This window comes from Pleurodeles waltl, chromosome 10 (genome assembly GCF_031143425.1).
Source record: "Pleurodeles waltl isolate 20211129_DDA chromosome 10, aPleWal1.hap1.20221129, whole genome shotgun sequence".
Classification (NCBI taxonomy): Eukaryota; Metazoa; Chordata; class Amphibia; order Caudata; family Salamandridae; genus Pleurodeles; species Pleurodeles waltl.
In genome coordinates, this window is record NC_090449.1 from 228,499,323 (window position 1) to 228,524,658 (window position 25,336).

The 25,336-nt window shown below is 44.0% G+C and overlaps 1 protein-coding gene across 1 annotated transcript in view; it reads right to left on the minus strand.

The window, feature by feature from the left end:
• The window catches only part of SYT17 (synaptotagmin 17), an 816,561-nt gene that overhangs the window by 246,165 nt on the left and 545,060 nt on the right, over positions 1-25,336 (minus strand). Inside the window, exon 7 of the mRNA XM_069210227.1 lies at positions 9,527-9,682. Within this exon, the coding sequence (XP_069066328.1) occupies positions 9,527-9,682 (156 nt within the window). The remainder of the gene's footprint in view (positions 1-9,526; positions 9,683-25,336) is intronic.

The window sequence follows — 25,336 nt, forward strand, 5'->3', positions numbered from 1 at the left end:
TCGATGCACATATTTTCGCCATTCTTGATTTCAGTGTACCATTCATCTGCTCCACCAGTCCTGAGGCTTCAGGGCGATAGCTACAGTGCAGCTTTTGCTCAATGTTCAGCGCTTCGCAAAGTAACTTTATCACCTCGTTATTGAAGTGACTTCCCCTATCTGATTCTAAAGAGATCGGGAATCCGAAACGTGGTATTAATTCTCTCAACAGTAGCTTTGCAACTGTAAGGCTGTCATTTCTACGTGTGGGGTATGCCTCAATCCAGTGACTAAAAATGCACACAATCACCAACACATATCTCAGACCTCCATGCACAGGCATCTCAATGAAGTCCATCTGCATTCGACTAAAAGGCCCGCTTGCTCTACCAATGTGGCTCGCGTTCACAACTGTTCCCTTTCCTGGGTTCATCTGCTGGCAAATGACACATCGATGGCAAACTGCTTCTGCAGCTTGACGAAATCTGGGGTTAAACCAATCAGTTTTGAACAATCTTATCATGGCATCTCTCCCTAGGTGAGCTTGCCCATGATAGAACCGCGCAAGCTGTGATAAGAGACTATTTGGCAAAACAAATTTTCCCTCATGTGAAACCCATAACTCGTCTTGTCTCTTTATACATTGTGATTTAATCCAGGAATCTCTTTCATCCTCCCTGACATTATTTTGTAATGCTTTTAATTCATCTATTGTATCTACAACCTTTAAGGCAAATGCTTCAGCTGGTTCGAGTTCTGGTTCACTTATCGAATTCCATTCATCTCTGAGTAATATACAGTTCAAGGCACAAAATCTTGCGACTTGATCCGCATATGCATTTCCCAGAGAAACATAGTCCTGTCCTTTTGTATGAGCACTGCACTTTACCACTGCAACTTCAGCTGGCACTTGAATGGCGTGTAACAATTCCCTTATCCTTTCCCCGTTCTTCACTGGGGATCCTGAAGAAGTCAGGAAACCTCTCTGTGACCATAGTTGTCCAAAGTCATGCACAATCCCAAACCCATATTGACTATCAGTGTAAATGGTGACTTTCAACAATGCAGACAGTTGACATGCTCTGGTAAGGGCTACAAGTTCTGCTACTTGTGCAGAATAGACTCCTTGAAGCCATCCCGCTTCCAAGACACCTGTTACAGTACATACAGCGTATCCTGCTTTCAAAATCCCCATCCCGTCTCTTAGACATGAACCATCAACAAAAAGAATTTGGTCATTTTCATCAAGCTTAGTATCCTTAATGTCCGGTCGAGGTTTTGTGCAAAATTCAGTCACCTGAAGGCAGTCATGCTCGACGTCTTCAGCGTTCTCAATTTCGGCATTTTCTCCAGGGAGCAAGGTTGCTGGATTCAACGTAGTGCACCTTTTCAGCTGCACATTCGGTGAGCCCAGAATTATCGTTTCATACCTTGTGAGTCTAGCTCCAGTCATGTGCTGCGTTCGGGAGCGGGTCAAAAGTATCTCAACTGAGTGAGGGACCATGACTGTTACTGGGTGTCCCATCACTATTCCTTCACTCTGAGTGAGGCTGATACCAACTGCTGCTACGGCGCGCAAACACCCTGGGAGTGCTGCTGCGACCGGATCCAAAGTAGCTGAAAAATACGCTACTGGTCTATTTACGCCACCATGGGCTTGAGTCAAGACAGACAAAGAACATGCATCACGTTCGTGGCAAAACAATGTGAAAGGCTTTGTGTAGTCAGGCATACCTAGAGCTGGAGCCCTACACATGCATTCTTTCAATTCAACAAAAGCATCCATCTCATCTCCTTTCAGTTCAATTTGATTCAAGGCATCCTTCTGGGTCAGTTTCAGTAGAGGCTTTGCTAGAGTCGAGAAGTTGGGAATCCACTGGCGACAGTAGCCCACCATTCCCAAAAACTTCCTCACCTCCCTCCTTGTCTTTGGTGGACTCATTTGAAGTACGCTTGTAATTCTTTCCTTCATTATTCTCCGTGACCCTTTCTCTATTTGGTGACCCAAGTATTTCACTTTCTTCTGACAGAACTGTAATTTGGAAGGAGATACCTTATGTCCATTCCTCCCTAAATGGTTCAACAGAGCAATGGTATCGGCTGTGCAGCCACTTTCTGTCTTTGATGCAACCAGTAAGTCATCAATGTACTGTACTAGGGTTGACTCGAATGGCAATTCTAATGCTTCCAGGTCTTTCTTTAGGATCTGATTGAATATTGACGGTGACTCAGAAAACCCTTGAGGAATTCGACACCAACTGTACACTCTGTCTAAGAATTTGAAACAAAAGAGGAATTGGCTGTCCTCATGAAGAGGCACCGAGAAGAACGCTTGTGACAAATCGATGACTGAGAACCATTCAGCATCGCAAGGGACCTGGAACATTATCACAGCTGGATTCGGTACTACTGGGCAGCATTTGACTATGATGTCATTTATTTTCCTCAAGTCCTGCGCGAGTCGGACCTTTCCCCTCGGCTTTATTAGTCCCATTATTGGTGAATTACATGGACTGCTTAACACTTCTTTCAGTACCCCCTGTTTTACAAATTCGTCAATAAGTTGAGCAACTTTCATGAGAGTGTCTTGTGCCATGTGGTATTGTGGGGTCTGGGGAAACATTGCATTGGGCTTTACAGTCACTTTCACTGGTTCCACTCCTTTCATCAATCCCACCTCTTTCCCTGTCATGTCCCACACTTCCTTTCCGACTGTTTCTCATAATTCGGCTGGAATATCTTCTTCAGTTATCATCGGGAAAAGACAAATCAGAGGATACTCTTCATCTACAGTTTCCATCTCATCCCCCTCTACACTGTCCTCTTCTTCCCCATCACTGCTCGTCTGTATTGTTATTCCCTCGTTCGAACACATGATCGAACAACCCAATTTGCACAATAGGTCTCTCCCTAACAGTGCTATCGGGCTTGAGTCACATACCACAAACTGATGTACCCCTTGATAGTTACCGATGCTGACTGGTACCGGATCTGTAATTGGGTTCGTCAGATGTCTGTTTGCTACTCCCACCACTTGAACTGTCCTCCCTGAGAGTGGCAAATTTGGTACTTCACTACTCTTAACAGTTGAACGTGTGGCTCCCGTGTCAACCAAGAATGAGACACGATGACCCATTACTCTTCCCTCTACGTACGGACCCCTTTGATCAACTTCCAAGGATGCTGCAAGCACACAATCTCCTTCTTCTTCTGAACTTTCACTCTCCCATACATTGTTTATTCCACTCTCACTGTGTAATGGGAACTGTTGTACGGTGCCATTTGTACTCATTACCTGACCCGAGACCTGTGGAGGAACCATCACTTGCTGCTGACTCATTGGTGCCAAGGGTATTTGCATTTGCTGATTAGGTACCATAGGTAACTGCTGTTGCATTGGCTGCATTTGCGTCATCTGCATACGAGGCATCTGCATCTGCTGCGGCTGCATAGGTTGCAATCCCTGCAACTGATTTACGGTCTGAAAATTTGGGCTTGGACCTCTCATTTTCGGTCCCCTCATTGTCTGAAATGCATTGACATCATTGTTTTGCTGACCAACACCTGCACCTGCACCTTCCTGCACCACCATCGGGCACTCGCGTTTCCAATGACCGACAATTCCGCTCACGTGACATGGCATCACCTTCTTCATTGCCTGCACACCCGTCACAACAGTGTTCAAATCCGGACCATTATTCACAAAACCTCCTCTGCCTCTGCCTCTGGCCTGTGGCTGAAACGCCATGTTTCCCTGCAACTACGGCTGCTGTTGCGGTACCTGTTGTTGGAACCCTTGCAACCCTTGCAAACCTTGCAAACCTGTCTGAGCTGCTTTAAGCTGCATCATCATCACCTTCTCTTTCAACCTTTTCTGTTTCACTTCAATTTCGTCGCTACAGTATTTCGCATAAGTCAAGACCTCGTCAATCGGTTTAGACTGCCAACAAATCAAATGCGACTTTATCATCTGACTTATCTCCGGTCTCAGCCCTTCCACAAATCTGAACACAAAATGAAGCATGTCCTTCGCCTCAATTGTTTCCGTGCCACTGTAATTCTTAAACGCCTTTAACAACCTCTCATAGTAACTATGAATCGATTCTTTAGCCTCTTGGGCAGTTCGATCAATCTTCTGCCAATCCACATTTTTCGCGGCTACCTTCGTCTTCAAATGCTCAATCACCTTATAGTACAAGCTCATCACCATAGGTGATGGTGCACCCGTCTCCCTGTCTCTTTCTGGTTCACTTGTCGGCCAACCTACCGCTCTTTTGCAATCCTCCCACAAATCTGCTGGAACCACAATCTCAAAGAGAGTATTCAGGTCTTCCCAGAGACATTTTGCAAGCTTCACAAACCTATCAGTCTGCTGATACCATTCAATCGGTTTCTCTCTCAGTTTGGGAAAATCATCCGTAAAAGACTGAATGTCGCTTCTGTGCCATGGTACATGTATTAACTTTCCCCCTGCTGTCTCCCTCATTGGTAACATAGTTACTGTATCACTACTCTGCGGCCTTTTCTCATTGTGCTCTGTAGCACTGTCCCTCCTCTTTTCCTTCCTCTTTACTCACCTGCTTTCCCACTTGTCTAGACACCTCCACACTTGGGCACTCTGCAGCAATTCTCTAAGGTGTGCCTTCATGCCTGCTGACCTCATGTGTTCAAAATCTGTGGTCCCAAAATCCAACCTGTAGCTTCTGCTCAAGTGTTTCATCTTGTCTATGTCAACCCCGTTTCTGTCAGCTGCTTCCTGCAAGCTCTTATGTACCTTGTTCACTTCCTTCGTAATCCGGGGACATAGATACCTCAGCTCTTCTTCCGTGTAGGACTCTAACCTATTCACACCCATAGTCCCTTCCACCAATTCTTGTGCTTCCATGTTCAACCTGACCCTATTCATATAGTCTTCTCCTTTCCCACTGGCTGAACTTTGTGTGGAATTTAAACTGTTGAACCACTGTGTCAGCTGTTGCGCATTCACCCCCATCAGCGTAGCGTTCACATCGACTGCCATTGATGGTTGCGGCAACTTTTCAGTGTTCGATGTTAGAGGTATTATCAGTGGGGGGCTCGACCTCACCAGTGTTGACTGAGCACATATGGGACTAAACTCCATCAAGGACCCAGATCCAGTTGGCTGAGCCGCTATCGGAGTTATCCCTGGAGTGTTCTCTATGCACCTCCTTTCTGTCCCATTCTGCAGTATTGATCCTTGACCGCTCAGACCTAGGTTAGGCTGACTATACAGAGGTACCGGTGGACCTACAGTAATGGGTAGTGATATCGCATCTGGGTTTTGTCCATTTCCCATGTTCTGAGGCATGTTCATTCCCACACCATGGGTCATCATTGCCGGCATGCCCATCTGACTCCCCGTCATCTGAGCATGTGCGTTTCCTCCCTGCATCTGCTTTTGAGGCATCAAAAACTGAGTTGATTCAGCTTGTGTCAATGTCTGGTTGTGACCATTCTGTCCTCCCCTTACGGTTGGATCTATAATCATTCCTGCACTGTTGTCACTGCTGTAGTACCCTGGCATCTGCGGCTGATAATTTTCTGCTGGTTTCAGCATGGGCACATCTGGATATATTCTCCTCACCTGTGGTATCTGCGGGGTGAACAATAAACTCGGGTCCTTAGATCCCGATGACGCTCCTGAACTCTGGGTTTCACTGTTCTGTACCGGTGCCGGAGGGGCAGAACTGGTACTTGGACCTTGTCCATTCTCCGCATAAGGTGGTGGACGGTCGTTCAGCAATTGCATTATTAACTCCTCATCCTCTAACTCCTCTTCTCTTCTCAACTTTTCCTCGTCCTCTCTATCCTTGGAATACTTCCTGTCCGTCTTACAGGTAGCTTTCTTACCTGTCTCCTTTTCTTCCTTAGTAATTGCGGGAAACAATTTTATCCCCTGCAATACATCTGACCTCCACACCTTTTGTGCATTATCCCACCTAGCATCCGCTAGTGTCTTTTCTACCTTTCTCATCCTGGTCTCAAACTTCTTCTGCTGTTGCTGTCTGGCCATTAGTTCCCAAATCGCTAGAGCCTCAAACTGGGCTGGCCTTGGAGGCACCTTCATGTCGTACATCGTGAATCTCAAATTCTCTAGGATCCTTATATTGAATGTCCCATGTATCGGGAACGCTACGCTCCCATGTTTCTCTGTCAACTTGTGCCATTGCTTTAGCCAAAGGCACGGAGCTACCCCCTTCTCTTCCATTACAATGTAAGCTGGTGTACCTTCGGGCGGCGTCTCCTCTCCTACGCTCGCTTTAATATAAGACTCCCCCTTCATCGCACTCCTAAATGCTTTAAAGAATTTCATTTTCTCGTCTTTTATTTCACAAAATTTGAAATCAATAGGTGACTTTAATTCCCGGAATACTCTTCGCTTGCCTTTCCCCTTCCAATCGAGCCCCACGGACTACGTCCAATCCGTGCGTGACCCTTCTCTGCAACCAACCTATCCCAGCGCGGCTCCTAGTGACGTCACACTCACACACACTGCGGCTGACAAAGCCTCGCGGCTAGTCCTCCTTCATTCACCTCCTCCCGTAACAACTTCTTGCATGTATCGCGAGCTACCAAAACTAAAACAGATCTGTCGGTTTACTACAGGAAGGGTAACACAGTTGCTTCAGGACCTTAGGGACCTTTCACTAGCCTCGGCCGCTATTCCGTCTTTCTCGGTCCCCACGTTCGCAAGCAAATCTGACCTGCAGACCTACTCTCAACTTGTCAATGATCTATTCTAGTGCACTTAGAATCTTGTCAAAGCCCGAAGTCGAAGTTTCTTTCACTCCCTAACACACGTACCGACTTGTTGACCATGCCCGATCAACCTACTAAACCGCCCAGACCACAACATGGATCAACATACTCCGGAGTCTCTTGACCTCGCAGGGCCCGTCTCAACAACAACAACCACGTGGACCTTTTTATGCACAAAGCGCCACACGCACATGAAGTTCGACGACTTCCCTACTCCCACACTCGGAGCCGCACCTCCGCTATTTCTGTGAAGTTCGACGACTTCTCTACTTCTACACTCGGAGTCGCACCTCCGCTATCCTCTAAAAGAAAAAATCCCTCGCACCCTTTTCACACACCCTGCGGCAATAAGCTGTGCAAGCGCAAAACCCTAACTTCACTTATACCATCACTAGTACCGCCAACGCTGATTCCACACCTCCGTTCTCTCCATTCGCAAGCTCCGAGATCCCGGGAAAGTCGCGGTGGACCTAGCCCATCATCATTCTGTCAATCTGTTTTACCCAGGAAAAATCTAATTCAACTTCTCGAATGGGGTCTCAAAATGCGTAACCGTTAATTCAACACCATGTACTTTAAGAGTACAAGGTCCCAAAAGACGTAACCGTCCTCTGCTACCATCTACTGATAGAGCGGTCCGTACTAGTATTTTACCGGTACTTTGGACACTCTTTAGGCCGATGAATCTTTTGGCTAAGTGGGACTCTCTGTACTCTTAATCGATCAATTTCATCAAATCAATAATCAATAACGAACATAAGCAATACCTTGATCAACATAACACTTGACAATTAATCCAGAATACATTTTCGGCGAACCCTGACCTTTCAGTCAGGAATAACCACACCAGTTTGTTCAAAGTTAGTGAATTTTATTTCCCTATATTAACAAAGCTAGCACAATATAAATGTGTCTCAACACCAAATGATAAACGTAAATGAACATTAATAGCTGTCCATAGCGGCGAAACAGGTGCAATCTATGTAGCATTTGAATCACAAGGCATTCGATAATAGCAATGCAAATCACTACATATGACATATGGACATATGGAACCCTCGTCTAACCTCAAATTAGCATCGGCATGTGGGACTTCATGCAAAAACAATTTAGCAACATTAATTTAGAAAAACTCCTAACTAGGGCTCTTATCAAAATCAGCAGTTGGTTACCTAAAGGAAACACAATGCAATTTTACAATTTCCTTTCATATTTACCAATTACGATCAGCATTCAAGGAAGTCTTCGTCTCACAGGTACCGTTTCTCGATCAGCATGGGTACCGTTTCGATCAGCATAGGACGGGGCAAAGGGGCAGGGGTGGACGGGGCAATTGCCTCACGGCGGCAAGGTAGAACTACTACTTCATGCAAAGGGACAAATCAAAGTTAAAGTCTCTAGGGCAAGAATCATTTAAAGTCTCTTTCTCTCGATTAGAGAAAGCATCAAAGTCTCTCAAAATGGCGTCGCAGCAAAGTGGGCCATAATAGCTACGAAGTCTGCAAAATGGCGGGCATGGGCGATGTCCAATAATGGCCTAATTTCTCCTCGTGCACCTGGGTTTTATAGACAACAGTTCGAATCCAGTAGGGTCTCCATTGGAGGGTTCATAGGTTAGCTTCAAATTGTCCAATCAAAAACGACAGTTCTCAAGCTTTTACTTAAGCATACATTATCCTTGGAGATGGGTACGCAAGTTGCAACATTTTATGCCAATTAACTCACTTTCAGAGCTTCCATTGTCCGCACCTGCAGATCGACCTTGGAGTAAAGAGAAAATATGCCAGGCTGGCACGAAACCTTAAGATAAGCATGTGAACGATCTCAGTGGAAAAGTACAGCTTCAAGCAAAAATACACGTTTATTAGCACAGTGGAAAAATACAAGCATCTAAACCGTGAGACCAGGCCACTAGGCCAAAGCCTCCACTAAAGTAATGCTAAGCTAAAACATTTCAAACAAGCAAATCATAGCACACGTTTATGATTATGTTGGATTAGTGCAATTCTAATACACCACGTTATATAAAGCACGCTTATAAATGTTGGCAAACTACTCTAAGGGCACATTTTGTCCCCGTACAATCTTTATTAGTTCGGTTAAAGTCACACATGATTATTTCACACTACGTTTACGCGTTAATAAATGTAAAACCTTAATTTTCTGCTTCATCACTAGCTGCTTGCTATACGAATCCCTGCCTAGGGCTTTAGAGATAAGTAGCATTTATAAATATATTGATTCTTAAAAACATGGAAAGAGACAGCTAAATACACTTAAGCTCTAAATTGAAAGAAACTATGTTTCTGTGCTATGCTTCATCCCTGCTGACGCGTATTCGAGTGTTGAGGCTATTACCTTACACGCCCCTCTAAGATTTATATCTAATAAGGGTACCTGCTGAAGAATTGGAGATTTAATAATCCCACCGTATAAATATGGGAAGTGTTTTATTTTTAGCCTCTTGTGTCAATGTGCTTATCTTCTTTTTACACATAGAACATTTTTATTCACACTGGCATATGTTGGTTGCCTGGACCTGTGGGTGCTTTTAAGATGGAATCTTATCACTTATATTTTCAGTTCGCACTGGCTGCCGTTTTCAATTACGAATGGAAAAACATATCCATGCATGCAGTATCTTATCTGAACAGGTGGTTATTGCTGTGATGGGCGATGACGTCATATATTTCAAATCAATAATCATTACCTTAAAATGGGAGAAAACATGGCAGCTATCAATGTATACATAAAGTACTTTTCTTACCTGTAAATACCAGGCTGGCACTTGGCAGCTCTTCTTGAGGAACTTTAAAACTAAACGATTCGTTGTAGAATGGGTCTATGGTGCCTCTCATGCAAGATGTTTTTTTAGTTTTCACTAATTTTAATCCGTGGACAAGCTGAATCTTCACAAATGGATCTGACAGAAACACAATGAGGAGTTAAAATACTACAAAGCAAGAATTTTTCAGTAAAGCAAAAACAAACAAAAAATACAGAGAGATAATGTTTCTTGATTCCACTCACAAGACACTGAAAAGTAATATTTTACTTTTGGGAAACAAAGGCAATATACAGAATTATATAAACCTGGAATCACAAAGGTACTAAATCAAAAACAAATGTGAAAATATAGCATAAGGAGTAAGAAATGCTAGGTTAAATATAGCAATATTTTGTTTGGTAAGGAAATAAAGTAACGAAACACAGATGCTGACCTAGAAACAAGGTCCAAGACAATGGCAGAAGTAGCCAAATAGAAATTCTGCCTTTCAGCTCTGTGGGTGAGAAGTAAACTATCCAAAGCTACCCTCTCCCCCAACATACTTTATGCCATAAAAATCATGGGCCATCACTCAAAAAACATCTTTTAAGATGATAAATTATCTTCTCAGATATTTGGATTGGGAATGGGATAAATATCTCATTTTAAAGAAGAGACTGCAGCATAATGCTAGAAAAGGCAGGTTAGGCTAACCAGTGATAAAGGTTATGCAAACAGCCGGACATTATTGGTCTACCAGGAAAATGTGTTCTTCATAACAATATTGTTATTTATAGAAGGTATGTGATGGTGTTTAATTAAGCCTGTGAACCACAATGTGCAACTCTAACATTTGCAGTCAGAAAAAATTGTAATACGTATTTTTTGTACAAGGAACGTCAAGTCTTTGGCAAATCAATTTTTTCCATGCTTTGGTGCAATAGGTTAATCAAAACCAATGGCACATCTTCCTGTTAGCTTTTCTGGGCTTCCAAGGGCATTAAGATATTCCTGACTTGCTGAAAGCCAGTTATGCATTGTCCCTCAAACCTCTAAGGGAAAAATATGGATGAATCATCTCTTCTACACATTTTTATTACATGATCCATGGTATGTCCCCAAAGGGATTTGAGTGTTAAGAAGGCATAGATGCCAGACATGACTCAGGCTGGAGAGTCCCAGTTTTTAAAGCCAATAATTCCGTTAAGTTAACTTTCTCCTGCCTGAATTTGTGCCCAATTCTATACATGTCAGTGGGAAAATTTATCTCGGAGTATTTTTTAAGGTTCCCTCTTTTTGTTTTGCAAATGTTGGCATGTATACAAAGGCACACATATGCACTCCTTCATAAAGAACTCCTGGAGACCACATTATGTGTAAGCTTGATCTCAACACATCTGATAAACTTTGAACTACGCCCTAATTTGACTTTTATTGACATCAGAAATATGTGGTGATTTTAACTTTCATCGGTACATGTAAAAAAAGCATCAAAATATTGAACCTTTCAAGGCAAGAGCCTTATTTTTCTATTACCACAGTTGTCTAGCAATAAACATCTCTGGGCCGCCCTAAAGCATCCATATTAAAACTTAACTTCTAGAAGTGCTTGAACTTATCACAAAGGTCAAAAATTTCCCCCACCTAGGAGATTTATTGTGCTCAAATAGACACTTGTAGGGGCCTGCTGCTGTCATGGCTGTCCCTGGAGCCAACCTGACACTGTGGTGATGTCCTGCCTTTCCTGGGGCACCTATTGAGCTATGCAATTTTTTATGAGGCCAGCACAGTCTTTTGGGACGCTTTTCTGCACCCAGACTATGTTTCCCTTGCCTTTGATGAAGCTATGCGGTGTCCCTGGAAAGTTCTGGAGTCCTTACCACAAACACAGAATATCATCGATATAACATCCCCAAAATATAATGTGTGAAGTATACTCTGAAAGCTTGTCATCCCATAGCCAATATTTCTGTACTTCACCCATGAAAATGTAGGCGTACGGGGTACAGGCTTGGCCCCCAACTCAATCCCTTTGGTGTACAGACAGTATTCAGAGTTGAAGGTGAATACATTATTGGTAAGACAGAAAAAATAATTTCTAAAATTATTTGGTTGGATTCCAGTAAATGGAGTGATTTAGTGGCAAGTGCTTAAGGCACCAATTTGTACCATCCAAATATCTGGTTGAAGTATATAGACTAATGGCGCCAATAGTTGCTAAAATATAACTGTCATCCCATGTCTGAGCCAATTTTTGTAGTATGCACTTATTGTCCTGAACATAAGAAGGAAGATTTTTCCTGAATGGTTGCAGATGATGGCCATTGTATTCCCTACTCTGGAGCAAATGGAATTAATGACAGTCATAATAGGTCTAATGGTGGTTGAAAACCTTTTTAAGTACTTTTGGGAGTAAATACAAAGTAGCCATTGTTGGATGTGCAATATAAAGGTAGTTCCATTCTTCCAAAGTAAGTAAATTATTATTATACTATTCATCCAGACTGGATTTGAGTTTGGCTAGTATGTTCTTGGTAGGGTTATCCTTTAATTTCCTATGGCAATCACTGTGGCTCAATTGTTTAGTTGCTTTTGATATATAATCGTCTGGAAGTAAGAGGACCACGTTGCCCCCTTTGTTAGCTTCTTTTATCAGAAAGTCTGGGTTATTTTGGAGAATTTTCAAAGCTGTCCATTCCTGTGTATTTACATTTTTAGAAAATAGTTTTTTATTATTCTTATATTTCTGATATTCAGTTTCTAATTCTTGGATGAGTGCAGTATGAAAAAGATTAATGGTATTTCCAGATGGTATTTGGGGCCAGAAGACCCATTGAAGGGTCATTATGTATGAGTAGTGTCAATTCCCAAATCCTAAACTAGATTACGGGGCAAGGATTGAGGATCTTCAGGTAGCGCTGACAGAGTTGTGATCAAATGTATATCCTCCAGGCCTTGAACTGATAATTCACTTGTTAAAATAGGTCATTCTGCCATTTGTTTTCTAGGTTTTTTGTGAAAGAAAGAGATGAGTTTCAATTTTCTGGTAAATTTGAATAAGTCAATGTGAGGTTTGGTAATCTCCGAAACCTTTGTTAATAACTGTGTCGGATATGTATTTATGCTGCTATTATGCAGAATTATTATCCATTGGCTTGATTCTTGATCTCGGTTTCCTGTTTTCTCCTTGCTGAATTAGCTACCCCTGGTGTCACTGTCTGTGGCAGTATACTTTTTGAACCTGTTAGGGTTCTGGTATCTGGGTTGTTTTGGTTCCGAAACCCAAGTCTGTGTCTTAAAACTTCTTCCAAAAAATTAACCTCTTAGCTGCTGGGCCTTTCCCCCCCCCCCCAGGGCTGAGCCCTTTTTTGGCTATTTGGGGTGGTTCGCGCTTAGGCCTTCATAACTTTTTGTCCACATACGCTATCCACGCCAAATTTGCGTCCTTTTTTTCCAACATCCTAGGGATTCTAATGGTACCCAGAGTTTGTGGTTTCCCCTGGAGGAGACCAAGAAATTAGCCAAAATACAGTGAAAATTTAGTTTTTTCCCAAAAAATTGGAAAAAAGGGCTGCCGGAGAAGGCTTGTGGTTTTTTCCCTGAAAATGTCATCAACAAAGGGTTTCTGGTGCTAAAATCACCATCTTCCCACCTTTCAGGAACGGGCAGACTTGAATCACAAAACCACATTTTTCAACACAAATTTGGCATTTTACTGGGACATACCCCATTTTTACTATTTTTGGTGCTTTCAGCCTCCTTCCAGTTAGTGACAGGAATGGGTGTGAAACCAATGCTGGATCCCGGAAAGCTAAACATTTCTGAAAACTAGACGAAATTCTGAATACAGCAAGGGGTCATTTGTGTAGATCCTACAAGGTTTTCCTACAGAAAATAACAGCTGAAATAAAAAAATATTGAAATTGAGCTGAAAACAACAGCCATTTTTCTTTATGTTTTACTCTGTAACTTTTTTCTGCGATATCAGATTTTTGAAAGCAATATACCGTTATGTCTGCTGGACTCTTCTGGTTGCGGGGATATAAAGGGCTTGTAGGTTCATCAGGAACCCTAGGTACCCAGAGCCAATAAATGAGCTGCACCCTGCAGTTGGTTTTCATTCTATACTGAGTATACAGCAATTCATTTGCTGAAATATGAAGAGTGAAAAATAGGTATCAAGAAAACCTTTGCATTTCCAAAATGGGCTCAAGATAAGGTTTTGAGGAGCATTGGTTATTTGCACATCTCTGAATTCCGGGGTGCCCATACTAGCATGTGAATTGCAGGGCATTTCTCAAATAGACGTCTTTTTTATACACTCTCTTATATTTGGAAGGAAAAAATGTAGAGAAAGATAAGGGGCAATAACACTTGTTTTGCTATTCTATGTTCCCCTAAGTCTCCCGATAAAAATGATACCTCACTTGTGTGGGTAGGCCTAGCGCCCGCGACAGGAAATGCCCCAAAACACAACGTGGACACATTCCATTTTTTGACAGAAAACAGAGCTGTTTTTTGTAAAGTGCCTACCTGTAGATTTTGGCCTCTAGCTCAGCCGGCACATAGGGAAACCTACCAAACCTGTGCATTTTTTAAAACTAGAGACCTAGGGGAATCCAAGATGGGGTGACTTGTGGGGCTCTGACCAGGTTCTGTTACCCAGAATCCTTTGCAAACCTCAAATTTTGGCTAACAAAACGCATTTTTCTCACATTTCGGTGACAGAAAGTTCTGGAATCTGAGAGGAGCCACAAATTTCCTTCCACCCAGCGTTCCCCCAAGTCTCCCGATAAAAATGGTACCTCACTTGTGTGGGTAGGCCTAGCGCCCGCGACAGGATGTGCCCCAAAACACAACATGGAGACATCACAGAAAACAGAGCTGTTTTTTGCAAAGTGCCTACCTGTAGATTTTGGCCTCTAGCTCAGCCGGGACCTAGGGAAACCTAGCAAACCTGTGTATTCTTGAAAACTAGAGACCTAGGGGAATCCAAGATGGGGTGACTTGTGGGGCTCTGACCAGGTTCTGTTACCCAGAATCCTTTGCAAACCTCAAAACGTGGCTAAAAAAACACGTTTTCCTCACATTTCAGTGACAGAAAGTTCTGGAATCTGAAAGGAGCCACAAATTTCCTTCCACCCAGCGTTCCCCCAAGTCTCCCGATAAAAATTATACCTCACTTGTGTGTGTAGGCCTAGCGCCCGCGACAGGAAATGCCCCAAAACACAACGTGGACACATTCCATTTTTTGACAGAAAACAGAGCTGTTTTTTGCAAAGTGCCTACCTGTAGATTTCGGCCTCTAGCTCAGCCGGCACATAGGGAAACCTACCAAACCTGTGCATTTTTTAAAACTAGAGACCTAGGGGAATCCAAGATGGGGTGACTTGTGAGGCTCTGACCAGGTTCTGTTACCCAGAATCCTTTACAAACCTCAAAACGTGGCTAAAAAACACGTTTTCCTCACGTTTCAGTGACAGAAAGTTCTGGAATCTGAGAGGAGCCACACATTTCCTTCCACCCAGCGTTCCCCCAAGTCTCCCGATAAAAATTATACCTCACTTGTGTGGGTAGGCCTAGCGCTCGTGACAGGCTATGCCCCAAAACACAACGTGGACACATCCAATTTTTTGACAGAAAACAGAGCTGTTTTTTGCAAAGTGCCTACCTGTAGATTTTGGCCTCTTGCTCAGCCGGCACCTAGGGAAACCTACCAAACCTGTGCATTTTTGAAAACTAGAGACCTAGGGGAATCCAAGATGGGGTGACTTGTGGGGCTCTGACCAGGTTCTGTTACCCAGAATCCTTTGCAAACCTCAAAATGTGGCTAAAATAACACGTTTTCCTCACATTTCGGTGACAGAAAGTTCTGGGATCTGAGAGGAGCCACAAATTTCCTTCCACCCAGCGTTCCCCCAAGTCTCCCGATAAAAATGATACCTCACTTGTGTGGGTAGGCCTAGCGCCCGCGACAGGAAATGTCCCAAAACACAACGTGGACACATCAAATTTTTTCATAGAAAACAGTGCCTACCTGTGGATTTTGGCCTCTAGCTCAGCCGGCACCTGGGGAAACCTAGCAAACCAGCGCATTTTTGAAAACTAGAAACCCAGCGGAATCCAAGATGGGGTGACTTGTGGGGCTCTGACCAGGTTCTGTTACCCAGAATCCTTTGCAAACATCAAAATGTGGCCAAAAAAACACTTTTTCCTCTCATTTCGGTGACAGAAAGTTCTGGAATCTGAGAGGAGCCACAAATTTCCTTGCACCCAGCATTCCCCCAAGTCTCCCGATAAAAATGGTACCTCACTTGTGTGGGTAGGCCTGGTGCCCGCGACAGGAATAGATCATACAACGGTCAATGTTGGTCCTTACATGAGGCAGCTGTTGACCCTGGGGTGATCCATTCCTGACGCAGGCACTAGGTGTAGGCACTCAAGTGGGGTAGTGTTTTTATCAGGACAGGTGAGGAATCACTGGGTGGTAGGAATTTTGTGGATCCCAGCATATTCCTGTAGTTTGTGTGACAGAAATGCGAGAAAAATAGAGTTTTTATTCAACATTTCAGTGCTGCAGGGTATTCTGGGTAAGAAAACTTTGGGGAATCCACACAAGTCACACCTCTGTGGACTCCCCCAAATGTCTAGTTTCCAGAAATGTTTGGGTTTAATGTGTTTCTCTATATGGCCGCCGAACCCAGGACCAAAAACACAGGTGCCTGCCTTACAAAACCAGTTTGTTTTGCAATAGATAATTTTGATGTCTCCACAATACGATTTGAGCGGTGGAATTTGGGGCTGAACTAAATTGGGGAGCTCCCAAGAGAGCACTCTCTCTCTCTCTCTCTGCTTGCCGCCGCATTCACCTGCTCTCTGGGTTGGGCTAACCCACTATTACCCAGTTGCACAGACTGCTTGCGAAGGGACAGCGGGACTGTCCTCATCACCTCCCTCATAATGTACTGGAAGAGGAGTTATCGAATGGGACTTCTCCGACTTAAAAATCACTCCCAGAGTCTGCGCCATTGTCCTATCCCTCAGATGCTGTCTCAGTATCTGATGTCTCAGTCTCTGATCCTATGTCAGAGCTGTCCTCTATAACCCGAGTGCCGGCAGCAGTCATCCATCAAGATGCCATCTCAGCTATTGGCTAAACTGTTGCTCTAAAACACTAGCCTACGTAGACAGTCACAAAATCGATGGTGTGTGTGAGATACGTGAAACAGTAGAGGCCACCTTACCTGCGCTTCTTCCCTCAATCAGCACGTTCTTTCAAGACACTCAAAAAACACCTTGGGCCAGATGTAGCAAACGTTTGCGACTCGCAAACGGGCCGATTCGCAATTTGCGACAGTGCAAAATCGGAAATGGGATGCAAAAAGCCCGTTTCCGACTCGCAAAAAGCGATGGGACCCGTTTGCGAGTCGCATCCGTTGCGACCCCATTTTGCGACCCGCAAATTGCAAGTCGCAATTTGCGAGTCGCAAACCTTATGCAATTGCAACTCGCAAATTGCGACTAGTCGCAAAAAGCCCAGTTTGCATGTCCCATTTACCACTAACTCAGAGCAGGTGGTAACCATTACCAAAGTATAAAAGGGGACCCAGAAGGCATCTGGGTTACTCAAGATGGCGGAGATATACCTGATAGCAGTGAGGAGGAGAGTCTACGCAGCCCAGCAGACGAGGAGGAGGGGCCACAGACAGGAGAAGATATATAGAACCAGGCAGACTCTTTTTCAGCAAACTGAAGAGGAGATCTATGACAAATACCGCCTTAGCAGCGCAGCCATTCTAGAATTAATAGATTTACTGAAACCACAGCTAGAACACAAGACTCTGCGTGGCTGCGCCATCCCTACGCATATGCAAGTGCTATGCGCACTGCACCTCTTGGCCTCAGGGAGCTATCAGGGGGTCATTGCCGTGGCAGGTGGGGTATCCCAAAGTGCAGTGTCAAGGTTCCTCAGGGCATTCCTAGATGCCTTAGTCACGCACATGTCTCACGTCATATACTTACCAAGGAATGAGGCAGAAATTAACAGCACCAAGCTGGACTTTTACCGCATTGTCCACTTTCCTCATGTCATAGGGTGTGTAGATGGGACACACATTCAAATATGCCCCCCTGCTAATCTGGAACACATTTTCCGCAACAGGAAGTGTACCCACTCACTCAACATACAGGTTGTTTGTGATGCCCATTATGTCATCACGGACATCGTAGCTAAGTTTCCTGGCAGTACCCATGACTCATACATTTTTCGGCATAGTGGGATACATCAACGCCTGGAACGTGGGGAATTTGGAGACGGTTACCTCCTAGGTAGAGCCACAGACACTTGCAGACATACACACAGGTCACTGTGCACGACAATCTGGACTTCCTAACCGTGTACTTTTGTGCCCAACAGGTGACAGTGCATATGCTCTCAGGCCTTGGATCATGACTCCGTTTTTAACACCCAGAACTGAATCAGAGAGGCAATACAACAGTGCGCATAAGAGGACCAGGAACCTGATCGAGCGCACCTTCGGACTGCTGAAGGCAAGATTCAGATGCCTCCACCGCAGTGGAGGCGCCCTCCAATACACCCCCATTACCGCTTTCAAAATTGTGGTCGCATGCGCCATCCTCCACAACATAGCCACCCGACGTGGGCTACCTCTCACCCCTGCAGACCCAGATCCTGATGATGAAGAGCAAGAACAACCACATCGCCATCATGGGGATAGGAGTCTAGCTAATCAAGCAGACTGAGACGGGACCACATTGCAACGCAATATGTTGGACGGTACGTGTCAACTCCCACCATACTCACCTATTAACCATTTGTTAAGTGGAACAAAAATAACTGTTTTATTAATGTCATGAAGAAACTATATACAAGTTGAAATTGTCCATGGGCAGGAAAATGCCAACCAGTCATGTGGCACATTAACGCCATGTGCCACATCAATCTGTCCTGGCTGTTATCTATGATCTCCTGCCCCTCCTGCCAGCCTGGCTGGTCCCTGCTGCGTCCATGGTGCTGTGCCTACCACTCCTCAGCACCCTACTGTGAGTGGCAGAGACACTGCTCACTGTTGAGCCCTCCTCCCAGGTGTATTTGTTACCTTCCTGGCTGTGATGTCATCATCATGTGCCAGGAAGTGTTTCCAGGGTGTTCTGGTATGCTTTCTGGAGTGTTCTGCTGCATCTGCAAGGAATTTTGAAGGTATTCGCAATTTGCGACACCCACTCGCTAATTGCGAGTTCGTTTTTTGCACACTCGCAAACAGCGACCTCGCAAACTGCGGACTCGCACACAGCGTTGCGAGTCCGGCTGCGAGTCGCAAAATCGGATCGCTTTTTTTTCTGGCATTCCAATTTGCGGCTCGCATTTTGCGAGTCGCATCAACTCGCAAAATGCGAGTCGCAATTTTTATTTTTGCTACATCTGGCCCCTTGTCACATACCATTCGTCAGTCTTTAGCACCTCCTGCTCCCAGTCCAACAATCATTATTGGTGCTCCCACTCCCTCCTCGGATTCCCTCATTACCACCCAGCAAAAGTGCCATTCATCTCTCCATAGCCGCCCTCCACCCCGCACATACATTTCATTTGTATTATAGCGCAGGTAATGGCTGACTTTACTAATGTACTCAGCTATTTACATAAAATACAGATTTGCTCTTTACAGTAGGCATATAAACCTTCTGCGCTTCTTTATGGCACTAAAACTGCCACTAGACAAGTCTGACCTTTTTGTAGCAGAAACATAATCACAATACTTACTTGACTTTTTTATTGTGGCCTAAAAGCTACAGTTGAAAAGCGTCACTTGAAGTATGTGCATTGCTTTGAAGACGCAAACTGCAACTGCAAGACAACTGGTGGGAAATCTATATATAAATATATATATATATATATATAAATATATATATATCACTTTTATATGTGGGTCTGGTTTTCCTGGGGGCCGATCGCAGCCCCCAGGGAAACCACACACATATTGACAAAAGTAATATATATATATATATATATATATATATATACATACGGCCCGTTTTCCGAGGGGGCCGACCCCCCCAAGTGAAATCCCTGGTGTCTAGTGGTGTTTCCTGGCCCCCGATCGCAGCTGTGCTGCGATCGGGGGCCAGGAAACACTTTCACAAGGCCTCGTAAGAAAGGGGAGGCCTCGTAAGAAAGGGGAGACTCTCCCCTTTCTTACGAGGCCTTCCCGAACGTGGGGAAGGCCATTTTCCCCATTGGAGCAGGAAGCGGCCGCAAGGCTGCTTCCTGCTCCGATGGGGAAATCAACATTGTTACGTCAGCGCGCCTCGCGGCGCGCTGATGTCACAAAGGGGCAGGTGGGGGGCGGGGGGAGACACGGAAGAGCTTCCGTGTCTCCCTGGGGCCAAAAAAATAAAAATAAATCCTCAGGTGTGACGCACTCGAGGATTTATTAACCCCCTCCCTGGTGTCGGCCACTGGTCGTGACCCGCACCAGGGAGGTAGTGCGGGCGTCGGCCAGTGGCCGACGCCCGCATTGAAGGGGTTAACAACAACCCTGGAGGTTGAAGCTATTACCATGCTCCCTGGGGAGTCTAAATCTGAACTGGTTGCTGATTCTAATGGGCATTGTTCCTGCCCTGATGTTTTAGAGTTTCGGGGGATGTTATCATAGTGTTTCGTGAAAGTATAAACCTGTCCTTACTCGTAGTCCAACTGTTCACACTGGCAATTTCTGTTTTTGCTTTTAATCAGATCTTTCTCATACTCATCAATTATTTTGTTTAAGAGTTCATATTTTTTCTTAGTTACATTAACCCAGTTTGAGACTTCAATTCTACTGGTGAGGTTGTCTACTTCAGCTTTATACTTTTTATACACCTCCTCTACCATGTCAATTAATTACCATATCATATTACTGGATTCTTTCCAGAGATTTGCTTCCCATTTCAGAATCTGTTCTGGATTCATAGTTTCCACTGCAGGAAAAATAAAAATTTGAAGAGCTCTAGGTATTTGACCAGCTTCCAAATATTTCTTGAAGGAGGTTGCCTCCCACCATTTAGTGTTCCACAATATGGATGTAAGGGGGCAATATGGATGTAAGGGGTCAATCCACTAAGTAGTTTGACCCACTTTGAACCAATAAATTGAGCCTCGTCCCGGTTGGCGCTCACCGTTTTTTCAAAAGATTTTAGTTGCTTTTGCCATTGGACTGCATGTGTTATTTGCTGCCTTCTCCTCCTTGCTTGTTGTTTGAACATGTAGCCAGGAGACATTTTGTGTATTCAGCCACTGTGCTTTTGCTATAGGCCTGCAGGTCTTCATTGTTGTCCATGCCTCCTTGCTTGTTGTTGTTTTAACATGTGGCCAGAAGGGTCGCCAAAACTGGCAAAAACAGGGAGTGATGCAGAGCAGCCAGGAGCAGCTGGGAGACGCGAGAGAACCCTGCTATACCACCCAGCACCCCCGCAGCCCAGTTTCAGCTGCAGCCACAGCCGGCATGAGGTGAGAAGCGCTGGTCAGTGACATCTTCAATTTGCCCTTCCACTTGCCTTGAACTCCCGCTTTTGCCACAACAGACCAGGCACAGCAGAGGCCTGAAGGATCACAGCTGTTTCTGTCCCCATGGCCAGCTGGCTGTCCCGCGATTGCGGATGGCTTATCAGGTCAAACACATCAACTGGGATAATGTGTGAAGACAGTGTCCTGACAAGGCTCACAAAGGCTCACCCGCAGCCATACCCACCCTCTTGCTCTTACTGGCCCCTGCTCTCGGTGGGTCCCAGAAGCCAGACCTACCTCTCCATTTCATTCCACTCATTTGCGGTCAGCATTGCAGAAGGGCAGCAGAAAGTGTAGGAGGAAATGCCTCACTCTCTGAAGCGGCCCATCAACGAACTCGCCCTATAGCCAAAAGTAGTGTTTCATGCCTGCCTCTACTACTGCATTACTGAAATCTGCAGCATGGGCAGCATGGGCAGCGTGGGCAGCTTGAGCAGCCTGAGCAGCAATCACCTCATTTTTTATCACCCTACCTGCAATTCTACAACTGCTCTAACACTGTTCTGATCACCGAACATCTAACATCGTCTCAGACTTGCATCACCAACATAAATACTCTCAGGACCAGCCCAATCAAGCCCCACAACCTCAACTTTTGGGCATCTCTATCTGTCCTTGGATCCTAGTGACTGCACCCACTAGGGGCAAATGGCTGCTCTCCAAGGAACCCCAAAAAGACAAAGAACTGTAAGGGCAGCTTTCTCGAGGTGAGTTGGGTCAAGTTGTGCCAGAAGCCACAGAAGTGGTTGCACCCTTGTCGGTGATCCAGAGGGCAGCACGGGGTGAACACTGTCCTAGAGTCCTCTTCAGGGAGCAAGGCAGGGAGAAGGTAGTGGGGAGAAGGCGGCAATTGGTGTGACTAGTGGTCAGCAGCTTCCCAGTAAAAGTATAAAGGAAGTAAAGTTCTAGAAAGTCTCAGTACTGCACCAACTCTTATTCATCTGTGTAGTAGAGTTACTAGTTGGACATTAGCCAGAAGGGCGCAGTTGCAGCATCAGTGGTCACAGACCGAGGGTTGAGCCACAGAGGCCCGTATGTAGCCGAGCTAGGTCTTGGTATAGTTTGTTCCACCTGGAAGCTCCCCAGACCGTTCAGCAACCAACCCCTCAATTGAAGGATTGACTTTCCAAAGAGACAGCTCTTTCCTGATTGTGGTATATCACTCAGCTAAAATGAGATCCAGGAAGATTAGGTAACCACTAGCCCAGAAAGCCTAGAATCGTCCAAATTGGAAGAAAAATAATCAAGTTGGTAAAACAATAAATTCATCCATACCTCTGCATTTCAGTGAAGTTGCCCCATCATATCACCAATAGTGAAATCTTTTGGCAAGCAATCCTAATTCATAAATTTTACCTTCCTTAAAGATCCATTATCAGCTATATGTTCAACATGAGAGAATTTATCAGGCTTGTCAAATCCATTAATCCCCCAAAAAATGGAATCCTTGAAGGAACGGGGCTCAATGGCCCCACTGGACATTCCAGTATCAGTGATTGCCCCTCCTGCAAGTCCAATACATAAGAACGCCTTTATCTGCAAAAGTGCTTCCATGCCAGTGTCAAATCCTAATTCCATCATGTAGAAGCTCAGGTTCAAGCTCCCGATCAAACACATTCCACCCCTTGACCTGCTTGTCAAATCACTTCAGATCAGGAAAATCAACATAAAACTCAACATATCCCCTTGGACAGAAAAGAGGGGGAGAACAGTTCTTGGTTGCATTCAATCTCAATTTCCAATAACATAGATTTAGCACTGGCAATAGAAGTTGGGACGATAACGCTTGCCAATAATACTAATGAACAAGAGCACAGTACAAACCACATAATCCACATGACCAATACTGCAACTCAAATGATCTGTCAAGAAATGCCAAAACAAGTTGCTTCAAAATACAGGAGTCCCACACACTCACCACTAGAACGTCCAGATAGTAAAGCAAAAACACCTCCTGTTTATAACACAATGAGCAATAGGGGGCTAGTAGCCATAACACAAGCATAATTGAAAAACTGTTCCATAAGAGTCTAAGCCCACAAGCATATAACATCTCTGGTCTCTGGGAATCAATTTTATTAACTCTTCAAGCCTCAACTGATGCGCTCAACCTGCAGTCTGCCAAGTTGGATTTCCAGATCAGCCTCATGAACCTAATGGCTTTGTACATTTCCAGCATGAAGACAAAGCTGAAAAATGTAACCGGCTTAATAACAAGTGTTCAGGCCATCCACTCACCATCCCCGGCAAATCGCTCCTCTGGCACAATAATTGACAAGTTAAGTAGTCTTCCAGTAATTTTGACAAATCTTTTGGAAATTAAACAAACATCTCTGAAAAAAGAGCATTCCACCGGCTACTCAAAAAAGGAAATAAATAAGAAGGAGCAAGAGATAACTGCTGAAACGCCTGAACATGTACAGATAAACTTATCACACGACGAAGTAGCAAATGTTGCAGCAACATATGAGCCTATGGAAGCTCAACTTCAGTCTTCACAATCGTCTCAATCAAGTGCTGCAACAGCGTAAACGGTAATTACCCACAAACAAACAAAAAGACAAAGAAAATGTGCCAGGAAAGCTAAAAATAAAATCCACTTATGCCAGATTGCTGAGCAAGCAGAAGTCTATCAAATATTTTATATAAAACAAAATAGGTTTGATGGTGTTATTGCAGATATTTTAAAAGACTCTTCCATGGATGAGGCACCTATTATGGACTCTACAGCCAATTACATATTGGACTTAACATCACCTTCGAAAGAAACTGCCATCAGTTCCACACGTAGGGGGTGTTAGCGCGTCAGACCATAATAAGTAAACTTACAAGGGGACGCAAATAGGTGATGAACCTTTTGACATGTTTAAGAAGTTCTTACCATAGCTCCAGTACATAATCAATAATCAATTCACAATAATCGTGAAACATTAGTAATCAAAAAAATCAATAATCAATGGAGTCAGTAAATGTCATACACCATGACCTCTCAGTCATGAATGACCACACCTTTAGCAAAGTATAGTACTTTTATCTCCCTTATATTGACAATACTAAAGTTATGTAGCTTAATCTCAAAATCAAATTAAACACATGTATGAACAATTCTGGTTGTCCGAAGCGGCAGAAGAAACGCAATCTAACCAAAGCTTGAATCACAACGCATTCTAGAGCTACAGTGCAAATCAATAGCAGAATCAGTTGCAATAAGACATAACATACATAGACTTCAGCAACATAACTCGTCAAACAGTAGTCTCTGTCATTCATCAGTCAATTTGAGTGCCCTCAACTAACGTCGGATTAGCATCAGCATGTTTGGCTTCATGCAAAACAATTTAGAACACAAATTTAGAAAAACATCTAACTATAGGTCTATCAGAACAGCGCAGTTGGTACCTAGAAAGAAAAGGCATAAAATGCATAACAGTTACATTTTGTCATATCTACCTATCCACGGAAGCAGATTCAGTCTTCGCACTCAGGTCATCAATCGATCAGCGAAGCATCAGGCTCTCAGTCAGAGAGTATGAGCCCAATGACAGAAGAATTTTGAATCTCTCCTCTACTCTCAAATCGGAATAAGGTCTAATCTCCCTCTAGTCTGAATAATTTTCCTCTGTTGCGTTATTTAATCAAAGTCACCTAAACTATCCCCTGACTCCCTATTGGTCAGTTAATCGTACGTTTATACTCTACCCAATAATATTTCTATACCAAATCTATGAATTATAATATTTCACTCTTCTAATGAAGTTGATTGGTCCTCAACATCCGGCTCGTCAGGGAACAATATTGTTGCACCTTCAGCTCCAGTCAGTGTCTTCATTGTTCTCATCCTGGGAAAGTACATCTCACACACATTACACACAAATTGTTACTCTAGTGGGAACATCATCTCCTGTTAGTCTTTTCTCATGAAAAGCTTCTGTTAAGCACTTTTAACAAGACAATGGACATTCCACAGTTTAGTTTACTCTGTCAGCATATTTATTAACCGCTAAGAAATACAGCTTCTTCATGGGGCCTGGCAAAATTGGGCCCAGACACTCACTAAGTTAAGCCCTACAATTAATAAAACTAGGGCATACTTCATAACCCTTAATATGACATATTACTACATTAATCGAATGCATTTTCAATATTTCATAAATATTAATCATCAATTAGTACATTTTGTGAACACTGATGGCCATTCTTCGAGGTCACATTTTCAAACATGCATTATTTTTCCTATGTAATTCATT